We start from the raw sequence: 27,233 nt of genomic DNA, 5'->3' as shown, positions 1-27,233 counted from the left end.
CATCAATTCACTTTTACATGAGTTGGGAATAAAAAGTAACTGTGTGGCAGTTGGAAAACTGTTAGCAGGGAATGCCCACATAGTTTCCTGTTAACACGTGCTCACTTGGTTAAATTAACCAGAAGCGACAAACTGACAAAATAGATCAGTCTTCATTGGTTTGCATACTTTTGCTCGTAAGGCTTGAAATGTTCTATTATTTTTCCATTTTTGCAGACAAGCGTGCTGAGTTACTGAGAGGCAGCAAAACAAGTGAAGAGTGAAGCCCTTGGTAATCCTAATTGGAGACACAATGAGACCGCGCATTCACTCTGCCCTGAGCTCTCGCAGTTCCTCTGCTGTCATTGTGTAGCATGTTCAGCCAAAGAAGAATTATGGCAGTTGTCGAAACACAGGCGGTCAATTCAGACCTGGATCCTGATGAGGATTTGGAAGAACAGGATGAAGATATTTTCAATCAGATGGATGAGAATGGCATCATTGGATTGGATGAAATCAATGAGTATTACCAGCAGTACCATCCACGACTGGAGGATGGCTTGGAAACTGTGGAGGAGGATGGAGAGATGACTGATCACAATAAATTGAGTAGCCTGGTCTGCCCCCAAGATTCTTTGGATGATGAAAGTTTTAATATCAGTGAATACCAGGATTCAGACCCTGTTCCCTTGTCCATGTCTGCAGAAGAGGATGAAAGTCTAAGTCATTTAATTTGTAAGTAATTCACTGATATCTACATTGCTGAAATAATTTACACTGCAGCTGTTCACCTACACTTAAAGTTCATTATTGTGAATGGTCCCATCTAATCACAGGGGCATGACCACAGAGGCACTGATTAAATTTAGTGTTCATTCTCAAGAGGCTGCAGCTGGAGAATAACATGTTTTCCTTTTTGGGGGGCTTCAAATCAAATACAGAATGCAGAATCTGAAAAATAAATCAACATTTCTGTTAAAATAGTAATTAAAGGAACTTCCTAGCGTTCCTTCAAGTGTTGATGTATTAATCGCTATATGTAGTTATGAGGCAATGCACTCTTTTTAAACAAAAACTGCCCTTGTAGTGAAGGGTTGCATATGCTCAGTGATTAAAATTAAGAAGATGAAAGAAATGGACATCTGATGACCTCCAGGTGGTTGACCTCAAACCTTTGCACAGTTAGTTGAAATAATGTCACAAACTGAAGACAAGGTGAGCAGGACATACATGGCCAGAAAAGAAATGCAAATTCAAACAGTTGGGAAAGGCTGCTGTTACTGTCCTCCTGGACGTAAAGGTTCCGAAGCTTTAACTGTGTTTAATTTACTGTACTTTTGAGAAATATTTCAAAATGTACTAATCACTGGCATGTGTTTGGGGATGGAATAATCTATTGATACCGAAAGATCCAAGAAATAAATTGCATTCAAATTTTTTTGACTGTGATGTGGAGGTGCCAGTGTTGGACTGGAGTGGACAAAGTCAGAAGTCACATGGCACCAGGTTGTAGTCCAACAGGTTCAGTTTAAATCGCACCCTTTTGGAGTGCTGCCCCTTCGCTGGGTGAATTCATTTCACCTGACAAAGGGGCGGGGTGGGGGCAGTGCTCCAAAAGTTTGTGATTTCAAATAAATCTGTTGGACTATTACCTGGTGTCATGTAATTGCAAACTTTTTAACTGACTGAAAGAAGGAGTAGCTGAACCTTTATTCCTGATGAAGGGCTTTTGCCCGAAACATTGATTTTGCTGCTCGTTGGATGCTGCCTGAATTGCTGTGCTCTTCCAGCACCACTGATCCAGTAGCTGAACCTCAAGCTCTGTTGAATAATAAGAGTGACTTGGCAATTATATACCACTTTGCATGACTTGAGGACATTCCAAAACATTTTCCAAACAAGGAAGAATGTTTCAAAGCGCAGTTATTCTGATTCAACAAAAGTGATAGCCAATTTGTGCACAACAAGCATCCAGCCACAGCAACATCACAATGAGCAGATATTATGGTTTTTAATGATGTTGACAGGGAGGCTATGTAATGGCCAGGACAACAGAGAGGGACCCTTTCTGCTGTTCTTCACAATATTGCTACAAGATCTTTCCCTTTCATGGACGTTGATGGACACACAATCTATTGTCTCATCTGAAAATGACATCTCTGCCATTGCAGCAGTCAGTGTCATCGAGATGAATGGCATGGAAGCAGATTTTTGGTCCAACCTGTCCATGTCAACCAGATATCCTAAATTAATCTAGTTCCATCTGCCAGCATTTGGCCCACTTCCCTCTAAACCCTTCCTATTTATATACCCATCCAGATGTCTTTTAAATGTTGTAACTGTACCAGTCCTGACCACTTCCTCTGTCAGCTCATTCCAAGCGCACATGACCCTCTGTGTGAAAAAGTTACCCTTTTGATCCTGTGTTAATCTTTCCCCTCTCATCTTAAACCTAACCTGTGCCCTGTAGTTCTGGATTCCCTTAGCCTGGGAAAAAGACCTTGTTTACTTACCCTATTCAAGCCCTTCATGATTTTAAAAACTAACATAAGTTTGCCCTTCAGCCTGTTATCCTCCAGAGAAAACAGCCCCTGTCTATTCAGAGTCTTTGAGGAGAAAGTGAGGTCTGCAGATGCTGGAGATCAGAGCTGAAAATGTGTTGCTGGAAAAGCGCAGCAGGTCAGGCAGCATCCAAGGAACAGGAAATTCGACGTTTCGGGCATAAGCCCTTCCTGAGGGCTTATGCCTGAAATGTCGAATCTCCTGTTCCTTGGATGCTGCCTGACCTGCTGCGCTTTTCCAGCAACACATTTTCTATTCAGAGTCTTTGTCTAGCTCAAACCCACCAACTCTGGCAACCTCCTTGTAAATCTTTTTTGAACCCTTTCAAGTTAAACAACACCTTTTCTACAGCAGGGAGACCAGAATTGAACTGCCTCAGTACTGGAATGGAGTGCAGCCTGGAGTTTTGAACTCTGGATTCTAGGGTTAAAAGTTGTTAGTTGACTAGAAAAGGTTAGAGTTTACAAGTTTCCAAAACTGATCAGCAAGCGTAATCCTCAGATTAGTTTGTTTCCTCGGGTTGCTGGTTAGCCCAACTGGCTCAACATCAATTGTGTGTTCAGAATATTGTTAGCAGCCCTGAGTTCACTCCCTACTTCTTTTTTTTCTTGTATTCATTCATAGGATGTGAGTGTTGTCGGCTAGGCCAATATATATTATTGCCCATCGCGAATTGGCCTGTAGAAAATGGTGGTGTGCTGTTTTCTGGAACCACTGAATTCCTTGGGGTGTACCCACATTGCTAATTGGAAGGGATTGCCAGGACTTTGACTCAGCAATAGTAAAAGATTGGCAGCATAGTTCCAAGATGGTCCAACTGAGGACACAATCCTGAGGAAACTAATTGACCTCCAAATTATATAATTGACCACCAAATTAGCACATTGTCTTTCTTTCTGCTAGTTATGGCTTTAATCAGCGGAGAACTCTCCTCCCATAATCCACTCCCCTCCCATAATCCACTCCCTTCCCATAAAGAGATCAGCAGCCAGATGATCTCAAAGCCAAACTGAGCATCAATGAGCAGGTTATTTCTGTGCAAGTGCAACGTGGAAGCACTTTTGACAAAACCTTCCATCACTTTGTTAATCAAGAATAGATTGATTGGCTGGTAATTAGCCAGTTTGGGTTTGTCCTGCTTTTTGTGGACAGGACGTACCTGGGTCATTGTTGTGTAGGTGCTGAGTTGTAGCTGAGATAGACTTTGTATCTGCCTTCTCACCCTCTCCATAGTAACATCCCAGCACAAGCTGTGATTCAGTGATTCTTGACCAATTTAAAGGTGCTGTGATGTGGAGAAGTGAATCCAGAAGCTGAATTTGTCCGGATCCATTCTGCCTTAACTCTCACCATTTTAAATTGGTGTAAAAAAGGAGCAATATGATGTTTGCATTGAACTATTAACAATTCAAATCATTTACTTAATGCGAATGAATGCATTCGTATTAAATACTCTGAATAAAGAAACAGATATGTTCCAAGTTTTATAGCTTATATAATCATTTAATCATGAAAAATTAGTGTTTAATATCATACAGCAGGATGGCTGCCAGCCATTCAATCATTATTGAACAAATAAAAGTCACATCTATGTCTGATAGCAGCCCTCCATCTTTTACTAACTTATTTTGTGGTATAGAATGGAAGGACAGCTTAACTCTTTTCCCCTCCTCCCACCCACTGCCACCATCCTCCTGGCTAATACTGAATGGAAATTCATCATCTGCATACTTCAGAGCTGGCCAAGAGCTGGCTCTGATGTACTAAGTAGTTGCATCAACAAGCTGCCAGTCTCTAAGACACCTTTCCCAGACTGACTGCATGCAGATGTAACTTCTGACTAATGTGGAGAACACGTCAGTACCAAAAACTTAAAACTCTTATCTGGTATAATCTCGTTTCACCTGAAATTATTATTTTTCTGGATTAGTGGTGCTGGAAGAGCACAGCAGTTCAGGCAGCATCCGAGGAGCAGTAAAATCGACGTTTCGGGCAAAAGCCCTTCATCAGGAATAAAGGCAGTGAGCCTGAAGGGTGGAGAGATAAATGAGAGGAGGGTGGGGATGGGGAGAAAGTAGCATAGAGTACAATAGGTGAGTGGGAAGGGGATGAAGGTGATAGGTCAGGGAGGAGGGTGGAGTGGATAGGTGGAAAGGAAGATAGGCAGGTAGGACAAGTTATGGGAACAGTGCTGAGCTGGAAGTTTGGAACTGAGGTGAGGTGGGGGAAGGGGTAATGAGGAAACTGTTGAAGTCCACATTGATACCCTGGGTTTGAAGTGTTCTGAGGTGGAAGATGAGGCGTTCTTCCTCCAGGCGTCGGGTGATGAGGGAGCGGTGGTGAAGGAGGCCCAGGAACTCCATGTCCTCGGCTGAGTGGGAGGGGAAGTTGAAATGTTGGGCCACAGGGCGGTGTGATTGATTGGTGCGGGTGTCCCAGAGATGTTCCCTAAAGCGCTCTGCTAGGAGGCACCCAGTCTCCCCAATTTAGAGGAGACCGCATCGGGAGCAACGGATGCAATAAATGATATTGGTGGATGTGCAAGTAAAACTTTGGATATGGAAGGCTCCTTTAGGGCCTTGGATGGAGGTGAGGGAGGAGGTGTGGGCACAGGTTTTGCAATTCCTGCAATTACACTGGCACCACTCCCCACCTCTTCCTCCGCTACATTGATGACTGCATTGGCACTACCTCATGCTCCCACGAGGAGGTTAAGCAATTCATCAACTTCACCAATGCATTCCACCCGACCTTAAATTTACCTGGACCATCTCTGACGCCTCCCTCCCCTTCCTGGACCTCTCCATCTCCATTAATGACGACCGACTTGACACCAACATTTTTTTACAAACCCACCGACTCCCACAGCTACCTGGATTACACCTCTTCCCACCCTACCTCCTGCAAAAATGCCATCCCGTATTCCCAATTCCTCCGCCTCCGCCGTATCTGCTCCCAGGCGGACCAGTTCCACCATAGAACAAACATGATGGCCTCCTTCTTTAGAGGCTGCAATTTCCCTTCCCACGTGGTTAAAGATGCCCTCCAAAGCATCTCGTCCACATCCCGCACCTCCGCCCTCAGACCCCATCCCTCCAACCGTAACTAGGACAGAACGCCCCTGGTGCTCACCTTCGACCCTACCAACCTTCGCATAAACCAAATCATCCGCCGGCATTTCTGCCACCTCCAAACGGACCCCATCACCAGAGAATATTTCCCTCCCCACCCCTTTCTGCCTTCTGCAAAGACCGTTCCCCCTACAACCCACCCTCCTATCCTGGCACTTTCCCCTGCCACCGCAGGAATTGCAAAACCTGTGCCCACACCTCCTCCCTTACCTCCATCCAAGGCCCTAAAGGAGACTTCCACATCCATCAAAGCTTTACCTGCACATCCACCAATATCATTTATCGTATCCGATGCTCCCGTTGTGGTCTACTCTACATTGGGGAGACTGGATGCCTCCTAGCAGAGCGCTTTAGGGAACATCTCTGGGACACCCGCACCAATCAACCACACCGCCCTGTGGCCCAACATTTCAACTCCCCCTCCCACTCTGCTGAGGACATGGAGGTACTGGGCCTCCTTCACCACCAGACGCCTGGAGGAAGAGCGCCTCATCTTCCGCCTCGGAACACTTCAACCCCAGGGCATCAATGTGGACTTCAACAGTTTCCTCATTTCCCCTTCCCCCACCTCACTCCAGTTCCAAACTTCCAGCTCCACACTGTCCCCATGACTTGTCCTAAAAGCCTATCTTCCTTTCCACCTATCCACTCCACCCTCCTCCCTGACCTATCACCTTCATCCCCTCCCCCACTCACCTATTGTCCTCTATGCTACTTTCTCCCCACCCCCACCCTCCTCTCATTTATCTCTCCACCCTTCATGCACTCTGCCTGTATTCCTGATGAAGGGCTTTTGCCCGAAATGTCGATTTTACTGCTTCTCGGATGCTGCCTGAACTGTGTGCTTTTCCAGCAGCACTAATCCAGAATCTGGTTTCCAGCATCTGCAGTCATTGTTTTTACCTGAAATTATTATCTGACTAGCTCTCGACCAATTTATAGTAAGATACTGTAAGTGCAAACCTGACCAACGGTTGATATTTTTAAAACCTGAAACAGAATATAAGGTACAGTGAAGGTACAGAATTTCGGTCTTACGCTGTTGGAAATTGGTTCTCGTTTTGAGATAAATGCAGAATTGTCAAAATATTCTGCATTTGTACTATAGGGAAGCTTTTGCAGTAGAAAATACTTAATTAAGTAGAGTACCTGTGTATTAGACTGTTTAAATCTGATTTGTGGATAACATATGTATGATCAGATTCTATCAAGGTAGCCTGATGTCTCAGGGTGAATAAGCAAGATTTGCAGGGAGGCTGGACCTTCTTTTGAAGTCCATTGCTTGTCTGTATTTCTGGCTGCATTTAGGTTGCTTAGTTTTTGCATCAAACCAATAAAACACCACCAGAAATTCAAAATGGAACAGAAAAAAGTAATATTCTGCTGAACAACTGACATGAAAAACAAAAAAAAGGGCTTATGCTCGAAACGTCGAATTCTCTATTCCTGAGATGCTGCCTGGCCTGCTGTGCTTTGACCAGCAACACATTTGCAGCTGTGATCTCCAGCATCTGCAGACCTCATTTTTTACTAAAAAAAATTGGAAATCAAGCCAAACACTATCTTTGGGAAGAGATCTGTCAGAAACTGGACATAAATGTGAATCAAGACCTCTTGGAAATACAAGGTAACTGCCTGGGAACTTAAAATGCCAATGATCAACTACCTCTCATTGCGATCGTTTTAAGAAAGTCCCGACCAATAGTTAGAGACCAAGTCTTTGGAAGATTCTGAATAACTTACCTTTATAGTTAATTAGGAAATTACTGGGTTTTTTTTAAATTATTGAATCATGAGATGAGGGCATCACTGGCTAGGCCATAATTTATTGCCCATCCTTAATTGCCCAGAGGGCAGTTAAGAGTCAATCACATTGCTATGGGTCTGGAGTCACATATTGGCCAGAACAGGTAAGGATGGCATTTCCTTCCCTAAAGGGAATTGGTGAACCAGATGTGTTTTTCCTGACAATAGGCAATTGTTTCATGGTCATCATTAAATTCTTAATTCTCCATTTTTATTGAATTCAAATTCCACCATCTGCTGTGGCCGGATTTGAATCCATGCTCCAAGAATGTTACCTGGATTTCTAGTCTAGCAGTAACACCACTAGGTCATCACCTTTCCCCAGCTCTAACATTCAACTTATTCAAGCTGACCCTACCTCAAATACACAACTCAATGCCTATGCCCATATCCGAACATCAAACATGACATCACCCTTCCCCTAAGTAGACAGCTGCCAAAGCCAAGCCTTCAAAAGTGGCGGGCAACCCTTCTCCCACTCTGGTACATGACCTGACCAACGCCCCCACTCCACCTCACAATGAACACCTAACCTTTGGCGAATCCTCCCCCAGAGCACCCAACCCAGAAGCATCGACATGCCCACCCATACCCTAATGGAATATGACCATCCCCCTCTGCCCGCCAAATGACCCAGCTCACCCTCCAATGTCCTTACCCATCTTTACCACCTCACCCTCCTGCCACACTACTCCTTCACCCAACTCGTCGCTGTTCTTCTGAGGTGGTTTCTTAAGCGAGGATGAGTGTCTCCCACTCTGGGGAGGATGAGTACAGATAGGCTGATTAAGGATGCCCGCTGCAGCGGGGGACTTGAATTGTGGGTGGAATGCTCGAATGTGTGCGAGAAGCCTCTGCAGGGACCTTCTTCTGATTCTTCTCCAGTTCGGACAAGAGTTTCCAACAAGTCGGTGGGTGTGTTGCATTAATTCAGGGAGGCTTTGATGTTATCCCTGAACCTTTCTTGCCCCTGCTGGGAACCATTTGCTGTGATGGTGCTGAAGCTCATTCTGAGGTGGGCAGATGTTACAGCCTGCCCAATACAGCTGCTTGGCATTCCCTGTGCCTCAATGCTGCGCATGTTGTCCTGAGAAAGGACAAAACTATAAGAGCACCTCACTTACTATTGTATTTGCAGAATTTTGTGAAGTTTTGCTGGTGCTATTTCTCTGGGAATGTCAGATATCATCTGCCGTATGTCATGGCTCTGACACATACAGATGGACAGGTAACACAATTACCCTTTGGACAATTAGTTGGCACTGACCAGCCTCCCCACCTACTCACCTACCTGACACCCATCCCCTTAGTTACCTTACACACTTACTTTGCCAGCTATAGACTGACAATATTAATGGGCTCTGTAAATATATATTCCCACTTTTCTGAGTTTTTCCAATGAAATATACTCAAAGTACACTACGAAAGAAACCTGCAAAAATCACACCCATACAAATGCTTACAGTCCCAAGTGAACCCTGCCTTAAGGATCAAACCAAACCAGGTGATCAGCCTGCTCTGTCCCAGCCTCTGAATACTGATCAGGTAACTCCTTTTGAACGAACCATCATGCTCGGAAGCAAACATTCTTTATACGGATAAATTGTGGGGGTAAAAAGTGAGGTCTGCAGATGCTGGAGATCAGAGCTGAAAATGTGTTGCTGGTTAAAGCACAGCAGGTTAGGCAGCGTCCAAGGAACAGGAAATTCGACGTTTCGGGCCAGAGCCCTTCATCAGGAAGGGCTCTGGCCCGAAACGTCGAATTTCCTGTTCCTTGGATGCTGCCTAACCTGCTGTGCTTTAACCAGCAACGGATAAATTGTGGTCAATTTTATACGTCCAGTCTCCTGCAAATGGTCTGTTTGACCACTGGTAAACCACTGTCAGCTACCCTAGCTAGTTTGACTAATTGCTGTTTAAGGTTTGTTTGTGTCTCCCTGGAAAGAAGTTTATCTTTTACATTTAATGAACTTTGACCTCAGGCCAGTTTGTTCAGGCTGCTCACCATCTTTATGTTGCCCAATAAATGATACGATATTCACGCACTACAGTCCGATGACAGTCAGTTTAGGTGATAGTCGACATTACCATATCTAATTCAGTGTGTCTGTTTTAATCAGAACTTCAGTCTTTCAGAGTGATAATTCAGTTAGTTACTCTGAGTAATAGCATTTAATATTGACACACGTACATTCTATTAGCAAAAACAGAAACACATTAAAACCAGTGATCTTTCTAGTCATTCAGGGTCATTGTTAACCCAGCAAATGTTCAGTTAATATTGACAACCCTTTTGAACACTTTTACTTAGAATTAAAAGTCTGCTATTGCTGTAAAAAGGAAGTGTGATTTCTACAAGATATATTCTGGTACTGCGTGGTGATTTGCTTTGGTTATGAGGGATCTTGCGTTGGGTATCTGGCTGGAAAAGCCCTCGAAAGGTAAGTGGGCATTTGTTTTTGTTTGATCTAGGGTAAGAATTAGGAATTTCAGCCCAGATCTGAATGTGGGTCATAACAGGCAGAATGTTCCCTGTACCAGAATGATGTGGACATTGGCGACTCCATTGGATACATAGGATGAGATCAGGCTCAGAAATTAGGCTCTTGACAGCAACAAGAAAATGTCTGATGATCCAACCAAATGTTGAACAGTGAGACAGGAATCTCGCTAGTGCATGGCAAGGGGGTTATTTGCATAGTATTATTGCTGAGTTTGCTCTAAGCTGCAGGTGTTTGGCATGCTTGCCTTTATTGGTCAATGCATTGAATGTAGAAGTTAGGATGTCATGTTGCGGCTGTACAGAACATTGATTTGGTGACTTTTGGAATATTGCATGCAATCTGGTCTCCCTCCTGTTGGAAGCATGTTCTAAAACTTGAAGGGTTCAGAAAGGATTTACAAGAATGTTGCAAGGGTTGGAGGGTTTGAGCTATAGGGAGAGGTTGAATAGGCCAGGGCTATTTCCTCTGGGGCATCGGAGGCTGAGGGATGATGTTGTGGAGGTTTATAACATCATCAGGGGCATGGATAGGGTAAATAGGCAAGGTCTTTCCCCCGGGTTGGTTGTCCAAATTGAAGGGCATAGGTTTAAGATCTAAGGGGAAAGATATAAAAGGGACCTGAGGGGCAACCTTTTCACGCAGAGGGTGGCGTGTGTATGGAATGAGCTGCCAGAGGAAGTGGTGGAGACTGGTACAATTGCAACATTTAAAAGACATCTGGATGGGTACATGAACAGAAAGGGTTTGGAGGGACATGCGCCAAGTGCTGGCAATTGGGACTAGAATTATTTAGGATATCTGGAATGGAATATTCTTTAGAATAGAATAACTTTTATTGTTATGTGTACTTCAGTACAGTAGTACAGTGAAAAGTTTTGACAATAGCTGCTTCGAATGGCACCAGCTGAAATACAAGGACCTAGACACAAATCTTAGAAGTTAAAGAGGAATAAAAGGAAAAGTAGGAGCATTACTTAGTGTCTTAACAAATAACCTAGAAGTAAGATAGTTAAAACATAATTAAAGGATTGACATTGCATTCTGGTAAAGAATTTCAGATCAACATTATACTGCAGCAGCTTAGTGAACACGTGATCTGACCACCCAAACCAGCACCCAGCCCAACAACAGTCCCACTGTGCTCCAAACCTCCAGTCTGCCCACCAGAGACTCAGCTGTACCAAGCTAAGTTGCCCTACTCAGGGATTCCTTTTTCCTCTCACAGATCTCCAGGACACTCCTCCCCCTCGTACTGCTCTGGAACTCATTTCCACTCGTGCTACCCCAGGGCTCATTCCCCTCATGCTGCTCTGGGGCATGCTTGCCCTCTCGCTCCTCTGGGGACCACTTGCCCAAATGCTGCTGCAGAGCACACTTGCCCTCACACTGCTCTGGGGACTACTTGCGACTGCTGCTCAAGGACACACTTATCCAAACGCTGCTCCGGGGACTACTTACCCAAATGCTGCTCTGGGGACTACTTGCCCGAATACTGCTCAAGGATACGCTTACCTGAACGCTGCTCCGGGACACCTTGCCTGAACGTTGCTTCAGGATTGCTCTGGTCAGCATGTATGGATTGGACCGAATGGTCAGTTTCTGTGCTGTATATCTTTATGACTCTGTATAGCCACTGCAAGGTCAATGCCATCCACACCTTTGACTTCTAGTTGTGGAAGTCATTGCTGCTCATGGACGTCAGAACTCCACACATTTGAAATAAAATTATGAGGAACACTGATGATTATCTAATCCCACTTCATTGAACTACAGATTCCCATTCTCCCACTCGCTGGATAGAAATGAGATGGTGACAATGCCTGAAAGTCAGAGCAGACACTTGGTGACCCCAGCTCACCACTTGTTCCTCCAGGCCTCCAGCTTGGACAGCTGTCCCCATCATTCTGGGGTTTCTATATTATGGAACAGAGATTTTTAGGGTACATGATTCTTTGAAATGTGCACCATAGGTAAACAGGGTGATTGGATTAGATTACTAGATTAGTATGGAAACAGGCCGTTTGGCCCAATAAGTCCACACCGACCCGCTGAAGCGCAACTCATTCTGCGCTTCACCAGACCCATTCCCCTACATTTACCCCTTCACGTAACGCGTAGGGGAATTTGGCATGGCCAATTCATCTAATCTGCATATTTTTGGACAATGGGAGGAAACCGGAGCACCCGGAGGAAACCCACGCAAACACAGGGAGAATATGCAAACTCCACACAGTCACCTGAGACAGGAATTGAACCCAGGTCTCTGGCGCTGTGAGGCAGCCGTGCTAACCGCTGTGCCACCCAATTTTAGCACACGTATCTTCACTGCTCAGACCTTTGAATATAGAAGTTGGGATGTCATGTTGAGGTTATACAAGATGTTAGTGTGACCTCTTCTTGAATAGTCTATGCAGTTCTGGTCACTCTGCTATAGGAAGGATATTATTAAACTGGAGAGGATTCAAAAAAACAATTACCAGGATGTTACCAGGAATGGAGGGATTCAGTTTATAAAAATAGTCTGGAAAGGCTAAGACTACTTTTATTGGAGGTTGAGGGGTGACCTTATGGAGGCGGCACGGTGGCACAGTGGTTAGCACTGCTGCCTCACAGCGCCTGAGACCCGGGTTCAATTCCCAACTCGGGCGACTGACTGTGTGGAGTTTACACATTCTCCCCGTGTCTGCGTGGGTTTCCTCCGGGTACTCCGGTTTCCTCCCACAGTCCAAAGATGTGCAGGTCAGGTGAATTGGCCATGCTAAATTGCCCGTAGTGTTAGGTAAGGGGTAAATGTAGGGTTATGGGTGGGTTGCGCTTCGGCGGGTCGGTGTGGACTTGTAGGGCCGAAGGGCCTGTTTCCACACTGTAAGTAATCTAATCTAATAACATTATGTGGGCATAGATAAGGTGAATAACAAGTGTCTTTTCCCTAGAACTAGGGAGTTCAAAACTAGAGAGATATTTTTAAGGTGAGGGGAGAAAAATTTAAAAAGGACATGAGGGGCAACTTCTTTACACAGAGTGGTTCTTGTGTAGAATGAACAGCCAGAGAAAGTAATGGATGCAGGTATAATTACAATGCTTAAGAGCTATTTGAATAAGTTCATGAATAGGAAAGGTTTGGAGGGATATTGGCTGCGAGCAGGCAGATGGGGTAAGTTAAATTTGGAACATTGCCTGCGTGGACTGGTTTGACCAAAGGGTCTGTTTCTGTGCTGTGTGACTTTATTACAATTTGTAGTTCAGTGGAACTTTGAATTATAGCAGATTTGTTTCTTCTGCTATTGTTTGGCTGAGATCAAAATCAAAGAATGGTGAGATGTGATCATTTGAATTTCTGAACTAGACCAAATTACAGAGATAATCAAATATTCCACTTCACCTACCTGATCAATTAGATCAATGTTTTTTGGACTGGCAAAAATAATGCTAATTATCCTCCAGCATCTATTGCTCATTGCTTAAGATCATAATTCACTTTCACTTCATGACTTCACTTGGCGGCAAACACAAAAGTTACCCTTCATCTTTTTGTTTCAAAACCGTTTCCTAGCACCCTAATGCCGGCTAACTCATTAAATCAGTGGGAGAGCTTTGCTCGCACCTTTTTAATCAGATGACTAACAGCAATGTGGCTTTCTTAAGAAAAGTTTCCCAGGGAAGCCTTCATTTTAATCCTGCAAACTACAAGAGTTTAAAGTGATTTACTGATGTGCATCTGTGTCACTGCATAGTTTGTGCATATATTTATGATATTAAAATAAACAAGGCTTTAGCCCAAACATTTCGATATTTTCATTTATTTAATGTCTATACAGCATAGGTGGTTTTGTTTTAAACAATCCATATAGCCATGCAAGTAGTTTTTTTCTTCTATTCCTGGTCTAATTTGCTTTTGAGTTCTGGATGGAGTAGCAGAGAAGCCCTTGAGGTATTCTCCGTCAACAGTTAATCAGTTAAAACAGATGTCAGAAATAGTTGTGGCAAGACAGAACTGATTTGATTCTAAAGTGGCACAATTGGATCAGCATTGGCTGTTTCTGGCCAACAGGGATTACATTCTGGAGTAATTCTGCTTGACTTAACACCTTGTAGTAACAGGCCAGGCATTTTGTTTGGGAGGAGCTCGAGATTGTAAGTCTGGATGAAGAATTGGACCTTACAAAAGCTGCTAGCCTGTTTTCCAAATTTGAACAAAGTTAAAGTGAAGGATATGCCATGAAAGGGCCAGTCATTACTCGGCTTAAATTAGACCCTAGTGACAGATGATTTAAAAAAAGCAACAGAAAACATTTTGTCCAAAACTTTGTCAAAAATAAGTAACTCAAATAACCATTTGGCTCCAAAAGCATGATTAAAATTCTTACTATAATTTTAACTGGGGCAATCAACAACAAATAACTCAAAATGCATTAGATATCTTTGTTTTCAAAGTCCTCCATTTTTCTATATCTTCATAATCTCTTCCCAATCTACACATCTCTGAGATACATGCACTCCTCAGACCTTTTTAGCTTAATTGCTCTATCATTGGTAACCATGTCCCAGAATTCCCTTGGATAATCGTCTGCATTGCTCAGTCACTTTTTCGTCCTTTAAGGCATTCCTTAAAATTTTTGTCTCTAACCAAGCTTTTGACATTTGGCTATATTAACTCAGTGTCAACTTATGTTAGAAACCACTCCTGTGAAGCTGCTTCGAGTGTTTTACTACATTAAAGGTGCTATTTAAGTGCAATTTTGTTTTATTCCATTTATCAATTTAACACACCTCAATTAAACATTTGCTTGACTGACAAGAAATGAAGCTATTTTATTTGATCAGTATCAAACTGAAGTATATGAGCTTGAAATTTAATTTATGGTGTGAATACGCCGAGAAAACCCTATCTCCATATCCCTGAATATCATATGTATAATCTTATGATTTTTGTCTTGAATGTGCTCAATGATTACCTTCCTCACCTCTCTGAAGTAAAATTTTCCCAAGATTCACACCCCTCTGTTTGAAGAAATATCTTTTCACCTCAGTCTTCTATAGTCTGGCTTTTATTCTGAGACTACGTTCACTTGTTCTAGACTGACTAACCATGGGAAGCCTTCTATCTACATACAGCCTGTCATGCGCTGTGCTAAGTTTTAATAATTTTTGCTAAGATCATCTATGAGTCTTTGAAACTCTTGAGACTGCAGGTCCATTTGCCTCAAACTCTCCTCATAAAACAATTCTGTCATCTTGGAGGTTATCCTGATGAACCTCTATTGCACTGTCTCTATGAGCAGTATTTTCTTCCTTAAATTATGAAACTAAAACTGTGTATAATACTACAGATAGTCTCAACAAGGTACAGTAAGACCTTTTCTCCCCTATACTCAAATCTTGCGACGAAGGCCATCATTATTATTTGCCTTCTCAATTGCTTGCTGTGCCTATGTGCTAATGTTGTGACTCATGATTAAAGACACACAGGTCCCTTTAGTCATCAAAACTTCCTAATCTGTCTGACTATCTTGTTTTTTTTTACCTGTCTCATTATGTTCATGTTGTTGCCCATTCACATGGCCTGTCCAAATCCCATCGAGCCTGTTTGCGTGCTCCTGATAACTTACATTCCTACTTAGATTTGTGTCATGAGCAAACTTGGAAATGTTAAGCATGGCCAATCCACCTAACATGCACATCTTTGGACTATGGGAGGAAACCGGAGAACCTGGAGCAAACCCATGCAGACATGGGGAGAATGTGCAAACGCCACACAGTCACCTGAGGGTGGATTAAAACCCAGGTCCCTGACGCTGTGAAGCAGTGGTGCTGACCACTGAGCCATCGTGCCACCTTACACTGCATCTGCTGATTCTCCTTTATTAATGATATAAGTAACTTCAACCAATTTCCAGTGTCTAGTTATTACATTCTCTATTATAGATTCTAACAATTTCCCAGCTATTGGTCTGTAGTTTTCCAATTCCATAGTACCATCCTTCTTAAAGTAGGACTACATTTTGCAGTCCTACTTTACAGTCTGTGAGACCTATTCAGAATCAATCATTACTATTTAATAAGCAATTGTTAAACCAAACTAGGGATAAAATGTGCTCTCAGAAACTTTTAAATCTTTGAGTGAGTACAATAACAACAGAAATCTCTTGCAATTAATGGGAGAACAAATATGTTTCATTTGCCTCAAATTCTTAGAACCTAACTTTTGCTCGGCGAACTGAGTCCTGGTTGCTTTGAATTAAGATTCTACTACTCAGATTTTCTCATATTGCAATTGCAAAATGTTTCTCTATAAAGAGGGCAAATTGTTCTTGATCATTTGATTTATCAAGTATAGGGAGCAGTTAGTTCCTCAGCATTACCAATGCCATGAATATCACGAGAACAAGCTATTTTCAGTTGAGAATACATTCACATACCATCGTCATCATCATAAAATCCCTACAGTGTGGAAACAAGCCATTTGGTCCAAGTCCACACCGACCTTCCGAAAACCCATTCCCCTCCCCTTTTACTCTACATTTACCCCTGACTAATGCACCTAACCCACGCATCCATGAACACTGTGGGCAATTTAGCATGGCCGATATCCTTCAGTATTATGTACAGCACTCTTTGTTATGTTATTTGACAATGTTTCCTTTCTAAGTAATTAACCTGTGTAACAGTATAAGAAAAAAAATCAAAAAAGAGCTGATTAGTATCTGATCAACATTGAAACTATGGGCACAAGGTCAAAAAGACAATACAATGCTAGTTAATGTCTTCAGTCCTTCAGGAATTAAACTTATAGAACTGTCAAGAATGAACAATCAACCTGCCAAGCTTAAACTACCAAGATGTAAATAAGTACAGGCAATCTTTGTCAGGTCAGAGAAAATATTGCAGCAATTATGTAAAAACAAACAAATAAATGAGATGGAACCCATGATGGAATTATTTATGTTTGACTGGTGGAAGAAACAAGCTTGAAGGCCTGGAGCAACCTTTTGGATTCCCATTTTCTTAATGTCCTTAATGGTCCTGTTCACTACCCGTTCTTTAACAAAAACTTATAATAACTACAAACCAGTCTATTATTTACAATTGAAGAATGCCATTGGACTTGTATTAATTTTTAAAGGGCTCAGTTGTGTTCGGCAGTATTGCAGTGCGTAAAAATTAAAGAACAGTGCAACTTAGCAGCTGCACCAAAACGGAATTGCAAAATGTCGTCAGATGAGACAGGTGAAATAACTTGCTTGACCCCTTTCAAAAGGATGAACAAGGTGTAGATGCAGTATGAGGAAGATGAGTGATTTAAATTCTTTCCTCCTGCCTGCTAAAATAGATTTTGTAATCGTAATAGCATGTGCAAATGGGTGTTGTAACATTGCAATAATCGATACATGAATTGCCGTGATTTCGGAGGTTGATTCACAGCTAAAGTATTTATGTAAATGTTGGCCTAGCCAGCCATGCCCTTATCCATTGCATGATTATATTTAAAAACAGATACAGGGAAACAGATAGAAAGTTCATTCGATCTGGCAAAGTCAACTGCACAAGCGGTGCTATGAACTCAAACTAAAACAGAAATTGCAGACTCTTAGGTCTGAGCCAGTTGGAGCTGATCTCTCTCCTCTCAGTTTAGCAACAAACTGCTATTTACAACCAATCCAACCCTTGTTGCTTGAAAATAACTTTGTCATACAAAGATACCTGCTACTAATGCATCCCACAGGTATCAAAACCAGCTTTTACAAAAAAGTATGCTTGTGTGTTAACCCAACGTGTAACTACATTGTATCACTTTCCTTCAAGTTTATTTTAAATCTGGATCATACTTTGCATCAGAATGGTCCAACCTACCATTTTTCCTGGTTTATATTTCGAAATAAAATAACTGTAGTCCTTCAACTCATTAAGGAGCTCATTGGGAGGCCTGTTGGTTCAAGACTCAAATGTTTCCATGTTATTGCAGTCCAATGTACATATTGGGGGTGTGTACGTGTGAGGCTTGCCACAGCTAATGTTCAATTACTTTGTATTTGTTTTTAACTTTAATCTTTCAGTCCAACAAATGTCGACATGGACATTGCCCCATTCTTCTTGCCCAGGGCTAACTCTCCTCCATGTGTGCCACCTTGTGAAGCTGCCTGTTTTAATCAACAAAACAGTGGCAGTCCACAACATGGCTGCCGCCTACCTTTGTCAATGACATAGGCAGGCAGATCCCACTTACTTGAAACTTGAGCTTGACGTCTTAAATTGAAACTTATCCCTGAGCCGACTCAGCCATTTTCAGTTAAAATTGGCACCCAATAGCAACATAGCTCAGGCTTAGGGTTGGCACACAGAATTCATCCAGGTGCAGCCTATTTGAAAATTTAACCCCCTGAAGTGCCATTTTCCATGAATTCCATTGGGAGAGGGGGCTCTTGCACTTTTTATCAACTTGAGATTAGAAGTCCAGGTAGTTGCAAATGCATTTCTAACCTCAAATGTGCTGTATTGCTGAAGCAAGTTTCACAATATTTGCAACTAAATTCTCTGGGCTCAATGTTGTGGTAAAGGAGGCAGTTTGGGATGTGTAGTCCACTACCCCCACTCTGTTCCCATGTGATTTCAGCATCGAGCTGCCCAGCTGGCATGCTAAAGATCAGCCTGTGCGCCCATTGGGCATCTCTGGTGGGATGTTGAGTAAGAGAAGAGTTAGGCCATGAATTGGAAGTCACTTCTAGCCATCAATAAGAAGATGGCCTTCAGTCTCCCTGTTGCTTTGAATTATTATATCAACCAATTTAAAAACTGAACCATTAACATCTACCAGTAGCCAAACACTGCCACTTTTAGCAACAAATGCTGAAGCTACATGCAACCAAACTCCTGTTTGCAGATCTTTTAATCTGTCCTTTTGCTGTTCTTTGCTAGCGTAACTCAGCATCAACGTTCTTCTGTAGAAAAGAATGGATTGAATAATTGGAGCTACTTGGCTTTTTAAGATGCTCAATAGTTTATTGTTTCCTTGTGAAGGAAGATCAGGCTTTTGATTTCAGTCACTTACCTTCCAATGGGATGAGGTTTGGCTGCCATCTTGGTGTCTACTCGTCATATTTTACCCCAGTCCAGGTCAGAGGGAGGGTGTGGCCTTCCCAATTTGCAACTGTAAAATCCAGCCCTACGTTTTTAAAACATAATCCAGCACTTAAACGTTGTTTCATTTGACACAGTGCACAATACTTCTGAATAATTTAGAAAAATACCGATGAAAATCTTTGCTGGCAATCACAAAGATAACTCATTTTTTGCTCAGTTGATGCTGTAAAAAGGCACGATGTCAGTTCACTATTAGCCAAACACCTCTCCGGATATTTGCTTCCACTGAGGAATTTAACAGGTGATGGAGCTGATCAAATGGGCAATTTGTATTCAATGAAAATCTGGAATTAAGAGTCTAAGAAACCATTATTCCACTGTAGATTGTTGGGAAAACCCATCTGGTTCACTAATGTCCTTTAGGGAAGGAAGCTTCCATCCTTACCTGGTCTGACCTACACATAGCTCCAGATCCACAGCAATGTGGTTGACTCATAACTGTCATCTGGGCAGTTAGGGATGGGCAATAAATGCTGCCTTGCCAGTAACGCACTCATCCCATGAATGAATTCTAAAAAAAATTAAAATAGTGCATGTTCTTGCACAGAGTTGAAATGAGCCACAAATCAATGTTTTGGTTTACTTTGACTAACTATTTGCTTTTTCACGTGCTAGATGAATCTGAGCCACAGGACGAGGATGGGATTCTCAATCGTCAGGTTTCAACATCTCACTGGCATCCTGTAGGGGACAATCAGCTTGACATGACTGAAGATGAAAAGGAGCAGGCTAGCTTTCGACTTCCAAAAGATGTAGGTACCAGCAAGGAGGAGGACAGTTTTGAGGAGTACTCTGACTTGCCATATGACGAGCAAATTGAGGAAACTAATCCCCGCCCGATGAGAGACCCATGGCGCAGATATGAAGTCTATAACAAAGCACAAAGTATATTGGATCGTGGGGATGATTTTTCTGTGCCAAGTATACGGGACCATGCAGATAAACTTTCGGATCAGTCTGATGAAAACATCAACAACTCAAAAACTCAGGGTAAAGACTCCAGTGTATCAGCACAGGATTTTTATTCCGAGGACTTTGAAGTAACCTATTCCAATAGTGTAGATGTTTTGGATTTGTCACATGATAGCAAAACAGTAGGATCTGATGATGAGGTTAGAAAGGAGAGGCAAGACAACTCATCATTTAATTACTCAATATTGCATTTTAATCAGGAGTTGTTGGGACACCTATCAGTTGAAGATCTAGCAAGCAGCCCAGGTCTTGAGGCAGAGACCATTCCGGAATCTTCATGTGCAGACAGTGTTGAAGAGCCAATGGGTAGGTTTTCAAACAAAGGAAAGGGTCTGGGTAAAGCCAGTCAAGATCCTGGTTCTGGTAAGGAAAAGCAAAAAGATAAAAGCAGCAAATCTGAGCTCAACAAAGCTGCATCTCATAAACAAGTCAAAGTAGCTAAACAAGAAAACCATCCTCATCCCCTCAGTAAACCATTTATTTTAAAGGATAACACTGGTCTGAACTCTAAAGCAAACAGACAAGTAAAAACACTGACTCCACACAGGACAGCCATTAATCTAAGATCTTCAAGAAATAATTCATCCAAGCCGTTATCGAGAAAGATCACTTCAGAAACTTCAATGTACGGCCGAGGTCAACTTAATTACCCACTACCCGATTTCTCAAAAGTGGAGCCACGAGTGAAATTTCCGAAGGACATGCAAGTTTATCAGAAGCCCAGGAGTAAGAATGTCAACATGCAGTGTAAGAGAAGTGACCCTCAGTTTCTCCTCCACTCTCCAGCAGAGATAGTCCGCCAAGTGCTGCAAAGTAGCAATGAATGTTCACTGATCACTCCGACCCCATCAGGGGTAAAGGTTTTGGGAGAATTCAAGTCATCGCAGCAAGCGACAGAAATGGTTTATCAACTACAGGTAAGGAGACCGGACATATAACACCCAATCTGGAGCTATGTAGAGTGAGTCAGGTTAATGGTAGGAGAATTCATGGAAGGACATTAGTTAAACTGGTTCTGATTAATTGATGAGTTGGATCAGAGTGAAGTGGTTAAGTGGCTGGATTCCTGAGGCTTAATTTTCACTCTGTCAGGGAAAGATAAAAGAAAGACCTGCATTTATATAGCGCCTTTGCCAACCTCAGGATGAACCAAGTTGCTTTACGAATATTGAAAGATTTACGAAATATTGCCCTGTTGGATTAGATTCCCTACAGTGTCGGCCCAACAAATCCACACCGATCTTCCTAAGAGTAACCCACCCACACCCATCTCTCTCTGACTAATGCACCTAACACTACAGTAATTTAGCATGACCAATCCACCTGATCTGCACATCTTTGGACCGTGGGAGGAAACCGAAGCACGCGGAAGAAATCCACACAGACACAGGGAGAATGTGAAAATGCAGACAGACAGTCACCCGAGGCTGGAATCAAACCCAGGTCCCTGGTGCTGTGAGGCTGCAGTGGTAACACTGAGCCATTGTGTCGCCCAGACTGCAGTTAGACTGTAAGATAATGTTATAACAATATAATAACCAGATAATTTGTTGTTAGTCACTGGTTGAGGAATAAATATTAGCCAAAATATTTGAGAAAAATGCCCCACTCTTCTTCACGACAAAACTATAAGATTTTTGCATCCCGCTGAGAAGCCAGATGGGGTCTTGATTCATTGCAGCATTCCCTCAGTGTAGCACTATCTCCCTGCTGACCCTCAACAGTGCAGCACTCCCTCCTTACTAACGCTCAACAGTGCAGCTTTCCCTCCTTACTAACGCTCAACAGTGCAGCAGTCCCTCCTTATTGACCCTTGACAGTGCAGCATTCCCTCCTTACTGACCCTCAACAGTATAGCATTCCCTCCTCACTGACCCTCGACAGTGCAGCAGTCCCTCCTTATTGACCCTCGACAGTGCAGCATTCCCTCCCTATTGACCCTCGACAGTGCAACACTCCCTTAGTACTGACCATCGACAATGCAGCAGTCCCTCCTTATTGACCCTCGACAGTACAGCATTCCCTCCTTACTTACCCTCGACAGTGCAACACTCCCTCAGTACTGACACTCGACAGTATGGCATTCCCTCCTCACTGACTCTGGACAGTGCAGCACTCCGTCCTTACTGACCCTCGATAGTGCAGCATTCCCTCCTCACTGACCCTGGACAGTGCACCACTCCCTCCCTATTGACCTTCGACAATGCAACACTCCCTCAGTACTGACCCTCGACAGTAGAGCATTCCCTCCTCACCGACCCTCGACAGTGCAACACTCCCTCAGTACTGACCGTCGACAGTGCAGCATTCCCTCCTCACTGACCCTCAACAGTGCAGCATTCCCTCCTTACAGACCCTCGACAGTATAGCATTCCCTCCTCACTGACCCTCAACAGTGCAGCACTTCCTCCCTATTGACCCTCGACAGTGCAACACTCCCTCAGTACTGATGCTCGACAGTATAGCATTCCCTCCCTACTGACCCGCGACATTGCAGCATTCCGTCCCTACTGACCCTCGACAGTGCAGCACTCCCTCAGTACTGACCCTGATAGTGCAGCACTGACCCTATGATAGTGCAGCCCTCCCTCCCTGATGACCCTAGACCATGCAGCGCTCCCTCCCAGCTGACTCTCTACAATGCAGCACTCACTAAGGACAGCACTGCAATAGATAAATAATTCCTGGAAATATTCCAAATAGATTCATAGAGATGTGCAATTCAGAAAGAAACCCTTCGCTCCAATTCATCCATTCTCACCAGGTATCCTAAACTAATCTAGCATCATTTGCCAGCACTTGGCCCATATCCCTCTAAACCCTTACGCATATACCCATCCAGATGCCTTTTAAACGCTGCAATTGTCCCAGCCTCCACCACTTCCTCTGGCAGCTCATTCCATACACTCATGACCCTCTGCATGAAAAAGTTGCCCTTTAGGTCCCTTTTAACTTTTTCTCTCTCACCCTAAACCTTTGCCCTCTAGCTCTGGACTCCTCCATCCCAGGGACAAGACCTCTCCCTGTCGCTCAAATCCTCCAACCCTGGGAACATCCTTGTAAATCTTTTCTGAACTCTTTCAAGTTCCATTAATTCACCATTTTCCAGTTGAAAAACTTGAAGAGCAATTTAGGAGTAATAATTTTGTACTGTGAAACCATCAATGAATATTTGTTATGTTAGGAATCAAATACTTTACCTGTTCAGAAAGTATAAATGTTTTTGCAGTTTTAGCAGGAGAGCTACATATTTAGTAACAGATGCTAAATTGATAGGCGGCAGAATGAGTCAAGGACAGTTTGTGTACTTTTCCATTCATTTCAATAATAAGCCCCTCATTGACAAATTGTTGTATACTCATGTTATTCCTTAATGATGCCCTTGCTGAAGTTATTAGCCATGTCTTATCAGTGCTGCCCGTTTTATTTTGTTTGCCAGAAATCAGCTCAAAAAGCATCAACATGAGTTTTTCTGAAATATTGACAGAAATTTAAGGCCTGTAGTCTCCAATGACCTGTACGTACCTCTGCACTTGATGAGAAAGGCAATCACAGAGCATCAGTGAGCCCCAATCACTTGAACTTTTCTTATTAACAGGAGGATTATCGCCGGCTCCTAACCAAGTATGCTGAAGCAGAAAATACAATTGATCGATTGCGGATTGGGGCTAAGGTAGGGAGATACTCATACCGAATGAAACAAAGCAAGATTCGGATGTTTGTGATGGTTTACGTGACCACCAAGGTGCTTTTCAGTTCTTGAATACATTTTGAAGTGTAGTTGCTGTTGTGATTTTGGGAATGCAGCAACCAATTTGTATGCAGCGAACAGTGATAATAATGATCAAACATTATGTTCTTTTCTGGCGTTGATTGAAGTATGAACATTGACCAGAGCACCAGGAATAACTGCCTGGCTTTTCTTTGAAATACTTCCATGGGTTATTTCACATTGCCAAGCAGACAGATCGAACATCTGCTTAGTATCTCCTGTAAAAGGATCGTGTGACACTCCCCCATAACTGTATTGGTGAGCCCGCCTTGATTTTAGTGCCTAAGTCTTGGAATGAAACGTAATTTCAGATTGTGATTCAGATGTAAAAGCACTTCCAAATGATCCACAATAAATGTGCTAATGTGTGAAGAAAATACTTTAATTTAGAAATTATGGCTTGCAAGTCAGAAATTTTGACCAGCTTTGCTAATGATGTCTGGTTGCCAAAATGGCCAGTGTAGTGGCCGCTGGTGTGTGCACAGGCAAGGAATGGTGATATTAGTTGGCTGTGGATGGGAACACTCTGCATTTCCTGTTCAGTGTGTCACAATATTATGGCTTTAAGAGGTCATTTTGTCCTTATTTTTGAAAGAGAGGTTTTAAAGCTGAGATAGTGGGCAGTCGAAAAGCTTGTGAGGCCTTGGGTTCTTCTAAAAAGATGGAACAATGGAAGCAGCCTGAATGGGTGGGGTCAAGCTCCTACAAAACCAGAATTTTTAGTTTCAGTTTTCAATAGTTGCTGTTGGGGTCTTGGAAAAAGTGGTAGTTATTTTTTCTCTCGGTTACACTCAAAAGCCGGCGGTTTCTTCCTGGTGCTGGAGTCACATGTGAGACGATCTGTTTTCTGAATTTGCCTTTTTTGCCAAGGCATGTGTTGATGGGATGTTACTATATTGGAACAGTTAATTAGTAATAGTTGTTGTATCTATTACTCTGTTAAGCTTTCCAGTAGAGTTAGATTATTCCAATTCCTTCTTTCTTTTGTTGTATTTTAACTGTAGTGGGTGAACAGAGTATGTTTTGCTTTAAATCATGGACATTGATTCTCTTATTCATCAATGATAGTTTGACCAATCAAATTGCATCTGTTACGCAACACCTTACAACTACCTTTTAAAGTTGTAATGTTACAGTCTGGACTGTCTTCGGAATATTTTGAGTGGGTTTGGTTTGGTGGTACCAGTGCATTCACACACTGCTTCTCCTATGTTTCACAGTCATTTGTTTTCAGAGCAACTGCAAAAGTTGAATCAGTAAATGATCAAATCACTTGATTGTCTCAGATTCCCTTTATTGCTCTAATATGATGAGTGTTACCACATTACTGGAGGAAATCATTCTTACAGGCTGCAGTGAAATTACACACTCTTTGATTTTCCTGCATGAGGAAGAAAATGTTGCCCCTGCAGGTGACTAAAATAAACAGCAGCAGCTCGTGTACAGTGTTAAATCTGATCCATTCTCAGCAGCTTTTGGCAATGTGATGTCTTCTGTAGTCAGCAGATGAAGGTCTACAGAGTTGAAAGCTAGCCTCAAGACAACTATATAGCAACTGCAAATTGTTTTGAAACTCCTCTGGTGCTTTGATGTCCTTTAAGAAATGAAATGTGCCATCATTACCAGCTCTGGCCTACATGGGACTCCAGACCAATTGCAATGTGGATAACTCCTATTGGCCCTCTGAGACAGACTAGCAATCCATTCAGTTCTTGGGTAATTAGGGATGGATGAAAATTGCTGGCCTTGCACATCCTATCAATGAGTTGGTTCTGCTGGGACTTGTTGCAGTAACTTGACTGAAGCAGGACTTTTCATGTCCATCTCTTCCATCGTCTCTTGGTCCCAGAACTTGTTCTCGCATCCAGTTTGTTTGCTGCTGGAGTTGAGCATTCCAGATAGCAGCTTTGAAATTATCCCTTTCCTTTTTGTTTGCTCAATTCCTGCTAGACAAAACGTGTTGCAAACTGTGCCGCTGTGTTGCTGGATGGTGATATCACATTGCAGGACCATGCTGCTCGATGTGCACACTCCTCACTCCACTTGGTGGCAGCACTTGCAAGAAGCACAACTTTTTGTTTTGACGACTGTGTATTATAACCGAAAGCCAAACGGATGAACAAATCCAATAGAGAATTCAAGAGAAGCTTCCTAACCAAATATACAATAAGAATTCAGAACCTGCTGACAGAAGGAGTGGTTGTATCAAACAGCACAAAGAAATTTAAATGAAAATCAAATAAATAGGATAAAATGAATAGCAGAATATACTGAGAAACTTACATGGAGAGGAATGGGAAAAGGATGTTGCCTGGTCTGGAGGGAAGGTTTTATGAGGAACGGATGAGAGACTTGGATCTGTTTTCATTGGAAAGAACAAGGCTGAGAGGGGATTTGATGGAGACATACAAGATGGTCAGAGGATTAGATCGGGTAGACAATGAAAGTCTTTTTCCTAGGATGATGATGTCAGCTTGTACGAAGGGGCATGACTACAAATTGAGGTGTGATAGATTTAAGACAGATGTCAGAGGCAGGTTCTTTTACTCAGGGAGTGGTAAGGGCGTGGAATGCCCTACCTGCCAATGTAGTTAACTTAGCCACATCAGAGAGATTTAAACAATAAGCACATGGATGATGATAGGATAGTGTAGCGGGACGAGCTGAGAATAGTTCACAGGTCGGCGCAACATTGAGGGCTGAAGGGCCTGTTCTGCGCTGTATTGTTCTGTGTTCTATGTTTGTTTGACCATAATTGCTGACATACCCCAGGCCAAATACTGAGTTGAGCTATATGTTCCATGTAACATGAAATAAATATATTTGACTCCCCTGTATATAGAGTTTGGTGGCATTCTGTATAATAATTTGAAATGAATTTCCAAGCTGAAATGCAGTGAAACGTTCACCTACTCTCCGGAGTAGTTTGGGATACATTTCTGTCACAGGAATAGACAGTAATTCTGCTGGATTTGGTCAATAAGGTCTTTATTTCACAGCAGCCTCTTGATGAGGAAGATTTTCGACACATGGACACCTGTGTTCCACCTGGGAACTGGGACGTCTTGCAAGTAAATATTGAGCTACAGATTTGAGGCAAATACAAGGTGGTTAAGACCACGCTCCATTGTTTCACTTGGGAATATTGTGTAGCAAAGAGAGACCTCTTCTCAGGGCTAGTTTCATTATTTGGGTCAGGACTGGATAGTGATCAAATTCCACAAGGGATTATTTGTCAAAGCTTTGGGAATGTTAACTGATGGATAGCAAGAAATCTTTCGAGAGGAACTTATCATGTTTTGCATTTTTTTGGCGGGGAGGAATCTCTCCACTCCTGCCAGGATGGACAAAAGTCGTAAATTATTGTTT

The 27,233-nt window shown here is 42.7% G+C and overlaps 1 protein-coding gene across 1 annotated transcript in view; it reads left to right on the top strand.

Moving 5' to 3' along the window:
• The first annotated feature begins 374 nt into the window (after nt 1–374).
• akna (AT-hook transcription factor) overlaps nt 375–27,233 on the top strand; it is a 118,519-nt gene continuing 91,660 nt past the window's right edge. The window contains exons 1-3 of the mRNA XM_060841025.1: nt 375–714; nt 19,736–21,009; nt 23,691–23,765. Coding sequence (XP_060697008.1) covers nt 375–714; nt 19,736–21,009; nt 23,691–23,765 — 1,689 coding nt within the window. The remainder of the gene's footprint in view (nt 715–19,735; nt 21,010–23,690; nt 23,766–27,233) is intronic.

Source organism: Hemiscyllium ocellatum, chromosome 21, assembly GCF_020745735.1.
Source record: "Hemiscyllium ocellatum isolate sHemOce1 chromosome 21, sHemOce1.pat.X.cur, whole genome shotgun sequence".
Classification (NCBI taxonomy): Eukaryota; Metazoa; Chordata; class Chondrichthyes; order Orectolobiformes; family Hemiscylliidae; genus Hemiscyllium; species Hemiscyllium ocellatum.
The sequence above is the reverse complement of the archived record's forward strand: the minus strand, read 5'-3'. Positions and strand labels throughout refer to the sequence as shown.